At 31.9% G+C, this 13,897-nt stretch overlaps 1 protein-coding gene across 1 annotated transcript; it reads right to left on the bottom strand.

Moving 5' to 3' along the window:
- Positions 1 to 10,441: 10,441 nt before the first annotated feature.
- LOC107472900 (NAC domain-containing protein 43) lies at positions 10,442 to 13,334 on the bottom strand. The gene is made up of 3 exons (XM_016092425.3): positions 12,950 to 13,334; positions 12,125 to 12,399; positions 10,442 to 11,605 (listed from the first exon to the last, which is right to left on the bottom strand). Exons 1-3 carry the CDS (start codon positions 13,131 to 13,133, stop codon positions 10,673 to 10,675), a joined length of 1,392 nt encoding a protein of 463 aa, XP_015947911.1. The 5' UTR covers positions 13,134 to 13,334; the 3' UTR covers positions 10,442 to 10,672.
- Between the last annotated feature and the right edge of the window lie 563 nt (positions 13,335 to 13,897).

Genomic DNA, 13,897 nt, shown 5'->3' on the forward strand with positions numbered 1-13,897 from the left:
ATTCGACATATAGCGGCAAATTTCGCCCTAACCTTCAAGGGCAAAGACACAAGGAGGCTACTTGTGAATGCGACGCACGCTAAGACCGAGGTCGAGTTCCATTACTGGTTTGATATTCTGAGGTCTGAAGACCCGGCGATGTGTGAATGAGCCAACCGGATTGAGTTTTCATTGTGGACACAGCATTGTGATGAGGGGCGTAGATTCGGACACATGACGACGAATATCTCTGAGTGTGTGAACTCAATCCTCAAGGGTGTCAGAAACCTTCCTGTGTGCTCGCTAGTGAAGGTAACATATGGAATGTTGGCCAAATTATTTGTTCGCAAAGGGAGAGAGGCTGAAGTGCAGCAGGGAACTGGACAACAATTTAGTCAGCACTCGGTGAAGTGTATAGAGGCCAACTTGAAGATGGCTAGGTGCTTCACGGTGACTTTGTATGATAGGGATAACTCCGAGTTCACCATCGCAGAGACGACTCCTACTGGTTCTTTGGATTCAATCCAGCCACAGGTTCCCCTACGGCTACCTTGTTACGACTTCACCCCAGTCAATGTCCGCCCTTCCCCAGAAAACTACGATGAAAGCTGGAGTAGATATATTGACCAGGCAAACTTCCCCTTCCTTTCTTCCTTGTACACTAAGGAGAATGAGCTGCGCTTTCTTTTGCCATGACGAAATAAGGGAATGAAAGGCCGCTTTGCGTTGAATGCTCTTGACCCTCCCCCACAATGATGGCTCTGTTGTCTTGGGGAGCGTTGAAGCTTGCTTTTTCACCAGAGTTTTCTTGGTCATCAATACGACCTGTCCTTAATAGAACCAATCTTCTTCTCAAAATTTCATACTTTTGTCAGATCCTTCCTATCTCCTGATCGAGCTTGTGTAGGTAGATGTTGCCTGGTAGGGCCGATAGTAGTTCATTGGGTAGCTACAAAGTCTCGCTTGCATCTCAGACATGTGACTGCGGATACTTCCAGGCACTTCATTTTCCGTGTCCCTACACACTGGCATGCTGTGCCTACTCACAGATTACATGGGAGCCTTACGTCCACCAGGTGTATCGTCTTAGTTCGGTCTTCAGTGTGTATCGGATGGGTTTCACACCTCCCATTCCGGAGGGTTTCTAGCCACCATATGACGGGCTGACTGTCATCCCAGACCTGAATAAGAGGCGTGCGAGAGAGGGTCGTCCGAGGTCCACTCGGATACGGACCAATATGAACGAGGCAGACCCGAACCGGCCAAAGAGATGTGGCCTTTGTCGGCAGCCCGGCCACACACGTCGGAGTTGTCCACAGCTCCGAGGAGCAGAGCACACACGGGGACATGATTAGGTGTATTGCTAGCTTTCGTACTTTTGTTATTTCAATTTCGCGTTTAGATTCCAGTATTATCGGTTTTCTTACTTGTAGTTGGTAAGTGATAAAATTTGTTACTTGTTAGTGCGATGTACTATGAATGGGATCATAATTGATGAATATGTTTTGTTTCCGGAGTTTTAAACGAAATGTATTTTGAATGCACACTAGAATAACAAACTCTACGAGTTAAATTAAGACATGAGGCAGAAACTATGCTAGTAACAGAAATTAGTATGGAACAAATTGTGAGTAATTCGAACCAACCTGGTTCGAATTACTTTCTGATACAATTTGACAGTAATTCAAACCAACTCGGTTCGAATTACTTGGGGAGTGGTTCACATGTGTAATTCGAACCAAGCTAGTTCGAATTATGCTAGTTGTAGTTCGAACCAAGTATGTTCGAATTATGTGTTTATGGAGTTCGAACCAAGCTAGTTCGAATTACATAGTAATGTGCTTTGGCTGATTCGTGAAGCAATTTTCAGTTTGGCTGATTCATGTAATTTTTTTGCTCCCTTGCCTTATTTCTGTTTTTTGCCCATTATTTTTCATGGATAAAATATGATACTATTAATAAGAGTTTGATATTTACGAATTTTAGTGTGTATTTTTATTCATTGAAAATCATTTTTAGGGTATATTTTGATATTTACAAATTTTGGTGTATGTTTTTGACAATTCTAAATTCTTTCATGTGTTTGTCTATTTACTCTAAAAAGGATTAAATCGATTAAATATTGGGATTTTTTATTTATTTAAACTAAAAAATAGTTTATAATGTGTTTTTCTTAATACACCTTATTTACGCAAATGTTCTATTTTTATTACTAGTAAATTACATTAGTAAATTGATTTTTAACAAATAAGACATAAATCACAACAGAAATTGATTACTTAATCCATTATAAAATCCTAGTAAATTGCACTGGTCATTTAAAAATTTAGAAGATAAGTAAAATCACTAAAAGGTATTGTGATTTAAGTGTCATTTAAAAATTTAGAAGATAAGTAAAATCACTAAAAGGTATTGTGATTTAAGTGTACATAGTTGTAAAACATGTCTAGGTATGTAAAAATATAAATCGTAATGACTAAAGTTGATTTACTCAAACATAACTAATGACATCAAACCAATGTGATTTACGTCTTAAACAAGATACATCTAAAGTTACCGCAATTTAGATGCAAGAAATAAAAAAAATAAAAGCCAGTATGATTTATATACAGCCACCCACAAAATCGAATATAATTATTGTGATTTTCGTGATCCTTCAAGCTGCATTACGAATATGGGAGAAGCAACAAAGCATAACTTTCATCATCCCTTTCGTACGGCGGATAATTATTTCTTAGTTATGTATCACAATAGTGAGATCACAAAAACAATGGAGGAAACGACTTTTAGTAGCAATAATCCGATGTATATGTTTGGTTACTAATTTACTAATGTTTTCAAGAGATCACAAACAACTTGGTTATCATGTAATTCATTTCACAATATTTTCAATGGTGCAAGTTTATGCCATTATTTCAATAAAGGTGTTGTCGAATTCAATCGAGAGAACATTTGAATTTAGGGGCAGTTATAGAAAAGTTTGGATGGCCAAATAGAAAATAATTGCACAAATATATGGTGATTCAGAATAATCATATAATTTCCTGCCAAGATGGATATTGAGTGTCCAAATTTATGCTGAAACTTTTGTGATGATGAAGACATTCCCAACTTAAATTGATGGTGTGATTGACCCAAATCAGGTGTACTTTAATCGTACTATCTAGATATTTTTTTCTTTATTTAGAGGTTTTTAAGCACTGCAAACCTTTTATCAGTGTTGACAACACTCATCTATATGAAAAGGATGAAGGGTCTTTACTGATGATGATTGTACAAGATTGAAATTCCAATATTTTGTCACTTGCTTTTACATTGGTTAAGGGTGATAACACAAAATCGTGAAAATTTTTCCTAACTCATTTGTGTGAGTAGGTGAGTCCTCAATCAAACATTCTTGTTAGATATAAAATAAATGCAAGAATTCTCATTGGTCACATAATATCTTTCATTATATTTATGAATTTCATTAACCATTAGTGTGTAATAAGATTCGTTTGCTGTGAATAGGTAACTCCTCAATTGGGTATTCTTGTTATAGTTGACAAGCATAATGCCAAATGAGTTGTTCTTAATGGAGATGGAAGTGGATGACAACCTCTGATCCTACTGCTTATCATGCATTTTGTATTTGCCAGATTGTTATAAATTTTGTACTTAACTTTAATAGTAAAGATGCGAGAAAGGCATTTGTCAATGCAGCCAATGCGAAATAAAGTATCCAAACAAAAAAAGTAGATTAATATGGAGAACTAAACATAAAAAAATATACCCAAAATAAAAGGTAAACTAATGACGTGTAGCAGATAGCATTGTTCCACCAAGACCAAATAGACCACCATTATAAACTGTCGGCATTTCGTTTAGATTAACTCAAGCCATATCTGTAGTAAGTTTATAATCTTCTCCACTATCAAGTGATGCAAGCTGTTGCGACGATCGTTGTGGCTAAGACGGCCTATAATCCTCTCCAAAATAGCAGGCAACAACGTTTATTGTAAAAGACTCAAAGACACTCTCAACTAGACTAGAACTAGGCATATAAGAAAACAACTGAGACCTAAAATCATGCACTACTATGTATCATCCAAGAACTCGATCCTCTAAACACATATAAGAGTTGTGATAAAGATTTGCCTCCACTATAAAAACTGCAATCCTTCTACCTCCCACACCTGTATGGTGTCTCTTACTTTCCTTGCCTGTACACTGTTTCTACCTCCCTCACATACCCCACTTCCACCATCTTTTTCTCCTATTCCGCCTCTATCACCACATTCATCACCCCCAACATCTTCATCATTCACATTAACGTGCATCTGAAATCAGAACGATTAACTTGTGTGCCAATGCAGGCACAAATAGCTTTGCACCGCCTGTCCATGATAGGTGCAAGCCTATGTCTAGCAGGTAGATATGAAATTGAAGGTATATCTACTACATTGGGAGGTACTCTTACTAGTCTCGAATATGCCAACAGTGCTTCTTCTGATAAGAACTTCCTCCTGCAAGTTTGAGTCTACCACATCAAGTACTCATGGGAGGATCGCAGATCGTCTACTGTATCAAACTCCAGAAAGTATCATATCTCCGATCCCAACACTCATGCTACTCTCTAAGCTTTGTCGGCCACCAATGGTCTCCACCTCAACCATCCTAAGCACGCAACATGTCAATGTATCTGGCAAAACTAGGCACATACTGGCAACTACCAAACTATCTAACAACTCGTTTTGGATGGTGCTACTCAATTTGAGTTAAGTGAATAAAAGCAGTCATGAATAGTTGTCTAGTGATAATTTAATATAGTGATTTTATACTTGAGGGTATAAATGATTGTAAAACTCTCCTCTACTTTGTTAGAGTATAATTAGAATCAATTAGATCAATTAGCATTATTTAGTATATCTTAATATTTATTATAGGATATTACGTCTTTAATATTTCGATTCTCTTAGTACCTATAAATATCCTTCTATATTGTATTATTCTACATATAACTTGAATACACATAAACCTTTTATCTACTCTTCTCTCTTACCTTTTTTAACATGGTATCAGAGTCATGATATCCTGAGGATAGGTTGTTTTCTTTTGGTGAAATCACCGTATTTTTCATACTTTTTTTCGTGCCATTTTTTCCTTCTCTTTTGTCCATACTTTGTACTTTCTCACCTCACCAATTAACTCATTCATGACTTAATTATTCTCATAAAGAAACCATATATTTTCCATCACTTTTCGATAATTTACCATCTCTTTGCAGTTTGTCATTTTTTCAGCAGTTATCCGTCAGTTCGTCATCTTTTCAACAGTTTTTTTGACAGTTGGCCACTCTTTCGGCAATTCCATCTGCGTTCTCTTCCGGTAATTTTGTCTGCGCCTTCCTTGTGGCAGTTCTATCTATTTTTTCTTGTGGCAATTTTGTTTGTATTTTCTTGTGACAATAGCATATCTGAATATTTATTATAGGATATTACGTCTTTATTATCTCAAATCTCTTACACCAATAAATATCCTTCTATATTGTATCATTTTCAACAAATAGAATACACACAAATCCTTTCTCTATTGCTCTCTCTTACCCTTCCTAACATGGTATCAGAGCCATGGTATCCTACTTGAAGAGGATAGGTTGTTTTCTCTTTTAGTGAAATCATCGTATTTTTCATACGTTTCTTTCGTGCCATTTTTTCCTTCTCTTTTGTCCATACTTTGATGCTTTCTCACTTCACTAATTAGTTCATTCACTACTTAATGTATTCTCATAGAGAAACCATATGTTTTCCATCACCTTTCGATAGTTTGCCATCTTTTTGCACTTTGTCACTTTTTCAGTAGTTTTTTGACAGTTTGCCATCTTTTCAACAGTTTTTTCGTAGTTGGCCACTTTTGTAGCAGTTCTGTCTGTGTTCCCTTTTGGCAGTTTCGTCTGTGCTTCCTTCTGGTAGTTTCGTCTGCGCTTCCTTCCGGCAGTTCTGTTTGTGTTTTCTTGTGGCAGTTTTGTCTGCACTTTCTTGTGACAGTTTCATCTGCGCTTTCTTCTGACAGTTCCGTCTGCACTTCCTTCAGGCAGTTTCGTTTGCACTCGTTCTATCAGTTTATGCATTTTGAATATTTTGTTGTTTTAAATAAGTTTTAAACTCAAGTTGTCACTTTGAGTTTAAGGAGATATGTATGTTAGAGTATAATTCGGATCAACTAGATCAATTAGCATTATTTAGCATATCTTAATATTTATTATAGGATATTACGTTTTTATTATTTCAATTCTCTTAGTACCTATAAATACCCTTCTATATTATATCATTCTACATACAACTTGAATACTCACAAACTTTTTCTCTATTCTTCTCTCTTACCTTTCCAACATACTTACCTATTCAATTAAAATAATTTTATAAAAGAAAAGTCTCTATATCTTAGGTTTTATTACTCTCTTAATTCTTATAGTTTTGCGAAATTTTTAATTAGGCCTCTATACTATTTTTCTTTTTAATTGAGTTCTTGCACCAATTTTTTTTAATTAAGTCCTTACACTTTTTTTTTCTTTTTGAGTTTCTGAACCAATTTTTTTTTTAGTTGAGTTTTTATACAATTAAGCCAATTACTATCAAAAGAGACCTAATTAAAAAAAAATTTGGTGCAAAGACCTAATTAAAAGAAAAACAAGTATATAAACCTAATTGAAAATTTCATAAAACTATAGAGACCAATAAAGTAAACCTTATAACATATATTTCATTCTTCTTTCTAACCAACGTAAGGCTTCGCACATAAAAGGAACCTTCCTTTGCAAAATACTCCCCAGAGAATTATTACTGACCAATTAAAGAAAAAAGTTTGGAAAATATAATCCCGTGAATGCTTGTTAATTTTGGTGTTTATCATAATAATCCATGCTATGGCATCAAGCAATTAGCAATTAATTAAATTGAAGGATCATTTTTCGTAAATTAGGATTATATAATGGGGTCATTTGGTTGTTTTTAGTGTTTAAAATATATATAACTATTCATGTACAAATTTTTTATTCGATAAAAAACTTTTTAAAAAAATAATTTCATAACATAGTATCAATATTTCTATAACCGAAAGATTTAGAATTCGATCTTTATTACTCTTTTTAAAAAAAAATAAGACAAATAAAAAGAAAAAAATTTATAACAAAAAATGCAAGCAAAGTTAAAAAGAAGTTCTTACTTGAGAATGTGTTAAAGATATAATTTTTCATGTGTCTTCTCTTATCAGTTTAAATTTTTGGGAGAAGTGATTTCATAATATATCTTAAATTTTTTTAAAAAAAATAAGTATTTATTTTATTTTTTAATTCTTTTATTAGTGCCTTCTAAAAAAAGAAGAAACAAAAAAAATAAATTTTATTTTGATAATAAAATTAAAAATTTATTATCATATATTTTAAAAAGATAAATATATCTATCCATTTATAAAATATAAAAACTGAACCACGATAAAAATTCTTATGAGATTTTTCTACTGCGCTATCCTAAAAATGGGATTAACTTATGTTATGGTTATTATTTGCTAGATTTAAAAATCGAATTTTATTTTAAAATAAAAAATTGTATTACTGTGTATAGAGATATATGTTGATATATCTAAAAAAATGTATTATACATATTACGTACTATAATGAAAACAAAATATTTTAAATAAAAGAAGACATCATTAATAAGATAACATATTTAGTATATTACTATATTAAACATTATTTATGTAATTATATTTAATTTTATACCAAAAATAAATATATAATAAAACAATTATACATTTTAATTTTTCATAAAATACCATATTTATTTAAAATAATTCTCAACCGGGTAAACAAATATGGCTAATATATATATGGAAAAAAAAAAAAAAAAAAAACAGAAGAAAAGGAAGAAAAGAACTATTGTATTCCATTATTTTCTGTTTTCCTTAATTAGCTTAGCATGTAAAACTATCGGCAATGACGACGAGAATATATTAACGTGAAAGATACAAAGGAGAAAATAAAGTGATTTGACCAAGATCCAAAATAAGAGCCTTACCTATACCTTACGTCTAATTATTTGAAAATTGAGGATTGCCCCAAACAAGGACAAAATTAAAAATAAAAAATTAAATTAAAAATAGAAAAAGTAGAAATGGGAAAGATATCTACATCATTTTCATTCCGTAGTGTGTGAATTTTCTGCATGGGATGTAGTAGCTAGCTATATAAGTACTATACATACTATGAAAAGAAACAACAATATAAACCAATTTGCCAATAGATGTATGTATTTGCGTTTGATTAAGAAACCATTATTATTTTCTTTTTCCTTTAACGTTCAACATTAATGACGATATCAATATGCAAAGCTTACGTAATTAATTATGAGTAGCTCTTTTAAGATTCTCTTTTGACTTGCAAAAAGCTATGAATTAGAGTCTTTATTAGCCGTCTCTCTTTCTCTCTCTTTCATGGCAAGGATGTGAAAGTAGTATTATTGTTGTTGCATATAATATAGTAAATTCGTTTAAGTATTAAATTTTAAATATTATTTTATATATATATAATAATTCATTAATTAACCATAAAATTTTAATAAAATTTAAATTTACATATAACATACGAGTGTTTAGTTGTTAAAAAACTAAAAATATAAAATATTTAAGAAAATTACTTTCAATATTTAATTTTTTAAGATATTTGATTTAATAATTAAAATATGTATTATTTTTTATTAGATAAATTAGATAATTTTTAATTTTAGACATTATAACATCACAAATTCACGAATATTGTATATTCACACAATATTTTTAAGGATTTTTATTCACTATTTCATTCAAATTTTAAACTCGAATGTAGCTGCTTACGAAATAAATGAAGAGGGATGCTCCCATAAAAACGCGTAAAATGTATTTTTTTTAAAGATATGTACGTGTTATATTATTATTGGACGTATTAATGAATCGGTTATTTTTGAATTTCTTAACAAATTAGAATAAAACCAATTTTTTTATAACAATAACAATAAACCCAAATTTTTTTAAGGACTTAATTGTATTTTTAAATATTTAAGAATTTAAATGTCTACAAAACAAAAAGTAAAAAAAATTTAAAAATATTCTATTTAAATTATATAATTCGATCGGATTAAATCGGGTCTAATAATTATAATACAGACAATTAAGTTTATTATTATCACTATAATAAACCGATTTTCATTGATTTATTAAAAAATAAATTATTAACCGATTTAATAAAAATGTTCAATAATAATATAACATGTGTAAACGTCTTTAAAAAAAGACATTTTTAGTGTCTTTATTAAAGTGATCTCCATAAAAAAATTGTTACTAAGTCAAGAGCTCGACCACAAGTCCTAATCAATTTATCATCTTAATTAATCTCATATTAATTTAAAAAAATGAATCATCGTATCACTAATTATTTGTACGCATGCATGTTTTGAGAGGGGAGCCCCCATGGTGGGCATGTTTTCTTTTGGTAATAAGAGAGAGAGAGAGAGAGAGGTGCTGGTGGCAACAGGACAATCTCAGCCATGGCCTCAGCACCTTCCTCTAACAAACCGACAAACCACGTGACACAAAGATGAAAGAGCATATGATAATTAGAAACATGACCTTATTCTTCATCATGATATCCATCCTACAACATGGATAGAAATAAAAATAATTAAAAATATAAACTAAAGGTAAGGTCCTTATAATTGCATATCCAAGAAGAGGAGTAAAAATGATTAATATTAAATGATCAAAAGATTATCAAGGTAATTCCATCTATACTAAAAGAAAAATAAAATACTAATAATAAAAATAGTTTAGTTTTGATTTATTAGAAAATAATGGTAGACATCGTGATTAAGCAAAGACCCATGGTTGACAATGCCATCCCATCTAAAATTTTCAAACCTTTCCACCCTTTTCATCTTTATTTCCATCACACATATACTCATTAATTTGATTTTAGCTATGAAAAGTTTATGCGATGATAAGACTTAGAAATTTTTACATCCTTTCAAGAGCAAGTAAAAATGTCTATACACCTTCATGCCAAGAAAGGGAAAAAAAGTCTACACCTTCTTTCAATGTTCAACACTTAGTCTTACATACCTTTCATTATATTCTTACTATACATTTATTATGCTTACCCAAAAATAAATAAACAAATAAAACCTATAACTAACTAACATTTCTACAGTAGAAATAGTTGAGTTGTTGATCATTCAAAGATGTATAGAATACGATTTAATTTGTTTTTTTTTTTTAATGGGAAAGCATATAACTAAAATTCTAAGTGATATCATCATCATCATCATATAACAAGTATAGTGGTGATTTATAATAATACTACATACAAACTATTACTATTACATACTTACACATGTCCTATCATTACCAATAACAAGATTCAAACCCAATTTTAAAATTATAAAAAAAAGTACCGTGTATACTATAGTAGTAACATCATCACATTTAACAGTATGCAATAATAATAATAATAATAATCCTCTGACTCATCAAGAGGAAAATTAACTAAACATGATGATATGATCAAAGACTAAATTATTTTCCCTATACTTTAACAATCGAACATGGGAGGAAAGAGGTGAAGTAGTAAAAATAAGTGTAGCGTGTTTTTTTCTTTTTTTTTTTTAATTTGATTTTATTATTCTGGCTACACTGACGTGTTTGACACGTGGCACAATGGCTCAGAGGATGACAACAACGAAGAAGTGGATCTAGCAAAGTTCCACAGGTCAATCTCGCTTGTGGTGGTATAATCCTGTGCGCCTGGAGAAATGTATGCACCTGCACCCGCACTAATAACAGCCCTTGGATTTATTGACGCTGACGATGACGTCAACGATGAAGTAGATCTGACGGATGGAAATAGAAGATCATGATTTCCAGTGCCATACCCCATGGTGGGATCATTGAAGCAAGAGAGTTGTCTAGAAGCTTCGGTCTGACCGTTAAGCTGAGAAGCAACAAGCCTATCTAGCGCTACCCAATTTGTAAGACCGCCACCGCCGTCGCTGCTGCCACCACCGCCACCACCCAAATGGTGATGATGAAACATGTTGTTGGGATTGTCACATGTGAATGACCCTTCATTTTCAGTTACCATCTCAACTGGAATAATAGGATGGTACCCATTATTTTCATTGCTATCATCATTATCATTGTTGTTGTTATTATTATTATGATCCATGCTTGTTGATTTTGGACTCTCTAGGCTTGGGAGCTTCAAGAACCTGCTATCAACATTGTTGTTGATTGTGTCAAAAGGTCTTGCATACCTTGTTGTTAACGATGATGATCCACCATAGTTGTTGTTGTTGTTGTTATTAGATTGATCATAGTTGTTGATCTCTTCCTTGCAACCACCACTACCACCACCTCTTCCCATTTGTTGGAGAATTTGCTCTAAGGCGCCCTCGTCGCACGAGTCGAATAGGTGGTGGTGGTGGTGGCTCCTCCTACCTCCGTCGCCGGAGATGGAAGAGGTTAAAGGACTATCTAGGGTTTTTAGATGGTTCTTCTTCTTGAATATTCTACACACCACCCACCCTTCTTCTTGTGCTGCATCTCCCATCACATTTGAAACCTATAGATATTTTTATATATATTTCAATTTTTTTTCTCACACAGAAAATTTCACAAACTTGTATAAATTTTCATGTCTCTTTCAAGAATATTTTATTGAAACTAAGAAATTAATCTATCATACATGCATGTAATTGAAAGTCTTAAATTGAGCATATATAGAACATCTAACATACAGTTACTTTTAGATTATTTTATATAATATTACTAAAATATAAATTATGAGTAATACAATGTTATATAAATAAACGTCTAAAATGATTAAGAATTATACCAAAACTAAAAATTAAAAATATTATTTATATATTAAAATCAGTTGTATATATATATTTTTTCGTATATTTTATATTTTAATATTTATTTTATATTAGTAATTGATTTTAGTGTATATTTAACAGGGTTGATTTTAAATAATTTAAATATTAAAAAAAATTTGTAAATTTTACAAATACTATGATAGTAGGGAAGACTATAACTTCAATTTAAAACAATTTGAGTGTAGTTTTTGTGAGGTGCTTACAATATTGGCATCGTTGGTGGTGTTATCATCAAGCCTATATTCATGCATGATCCAATCAGATTTTTGGCCATGAGGGGCTCTTCCTTTGTAGAATACCAACGTCTTCCTCATTCCAATCCTCTTCCCGTTGCTGTATATCACCTTGTCGCGGCCGGTGGCCTTCCAGAACCCGGCCGCGGTCGCTCTATTTGTCCGGGTTCCGGTCGGGTACTTCTTGTCTTTGTGGCTGAAGAAGTACCAATCATTTTGTGGGGTGGTTCCTATCTTACATTTCTCTGCCAAAATTCAAGAAACAAAGAAAATAATTAGCTTCTCAATTTTTTTTACTAATTGTAATTAATCAATGAGATGATGAAGACTCCATGAAACCATAGAAGAATAATATATAGTACAATATTCCAATATGTCATCATTATTATAGTTATGAAGTTATCCATCCCCCACATGAAACGAACGCAATCAAAGGAAGAAGAAGGAAAACACAAAAAAGATAGCCACCCATAATTACCAAAAGGAGAAAGGGAAAAGAAAAAGGAAAATTGGAAGAACTAAGAAAAAAAATAAATAAAGAAGATTATAGCTAACTATATAATCTCTTTTGGTACTATATATAATTAGTTAAATAATGTTTGATTTTCAACAAGAATAAGAAAATTTAAGGAGTTACAAAATTTTCTTAGAAATAAAAATTCAAACACAAAAGCACAAACTAAAATTATTACTCGGAAAGAATAATAAAATCATCTGAAATTGTTTCGAGCGATGCTATCGCCGGAAACAAATAGAAAAGAAGTAAACACTCTATAAATAAAAATGATATGGTACCTTGTATGTCCCATGGTTCAAGCTTGTTGAGATCAACGTCACGAATAACATCAAGATCAATCTTCTCATAAGAGACCTTCTTCCTTAAGTAGTATTGAAGGAGTTCTTCCTCAGTTGGATGGAACCTGAATCCAGGTGGAACTTGAGATTGTCCATTCACTGATATACTCATGCTTTCTGGCATTCAGGTCAACAACTAACAAATCAAAGATATGTATGTAATATATAAAGGTCTAAAATTGGTTGTTCTTGATTGTTGTTCAATTCACCAAAGGGTCCCAAGAGAAAGAGAAGGAGAAGAAGAAGAAGAGAGAAGACATTCAAATAGGTACACTTTCAAAGGGATAAGGAAGAAAAAAGAAAAAGATGTAATGAATGAGAGGGTGGTGTGTTGTGTGTACTGCAATGTGTATGTAAAGGAACACTATATATATGTGCTGTGGGACACAAGGGACCAAAAAGATACATGAGAGAAAATGTATTATATATATATTATAAAATAAAGTATGAATAATTTAAATTAAAAAAATGTCTTTGTTAAGAAACTCTTGTATGGTGCTAGAATGATGACTACTATTTGTGTCTTGGTATATATATATTTTTCGTTCTTTTAATTTTATATTTTAATAGATACATCTTTGTTTAAAAGATATGATCAGATTATTAAATTTAAATATGGAGGGGAACGCGGAATACCTCCTTTCAACTGAAATTTAAATCATAATAATTTGTTTTATGGAAAAGTCTAAACCCTTCTCAGTTTCCTTTGGTTTTTCTATCTTGGTATATGTTATTGGCTTTATCAAATGCTCTCACTTACAGATGCATACTCATACTCTGATCTCAACATTTGTAATGTGTGTCAATATAAATGCAAGATATTATCATAATTATGAAAACAATAATAATGATAATTATGATAACAATAATAATGCTAAGCTCTCTCTC

This window comes from Arachis duranensis, chromosome 2 (genome assembly GCF_000817695.3).
Source record: "Arachis duranensis cultivar V14167 chromosome 2, aradu.V14167.gnm2.J7QH, whole genome shotgun sequence".
Classification (NCBI taxonomy): domain Eukaryota; kingdom Viridiplantae; phylum Streptophyta; class Magnoliopsida; order Fabales; family Fabaceae; genus Arachis; species Arachis duranensis.

What these genes read in the sequence shown, in the direction of transcription:
- LOC107472900 (XM_016092425.3), bottom strand. Translation starts at nt 13,133, where the DNA reads ATGCCAGAAAGCATGAGTATATCAGTGAATGGACAATCTCAAGTTCCA. An exon ending in TGAACCATGGGACATACAAG is followed by an intron (nt 12,400 to 12,949) that starts GTACCATATCAT and finishes GAATTTTGGCAG; the next exon opens with AGAAATGTAAGATAGGAACC. An exon ending in CCACCAACGATGCCAATATT is followed by an intron (nt 11,606 to 12,124) that starts GTAAGCACCTCA and finishes AAATATCTATAG; the next exon opens with GTTTCAAATGTGATGGGAGA.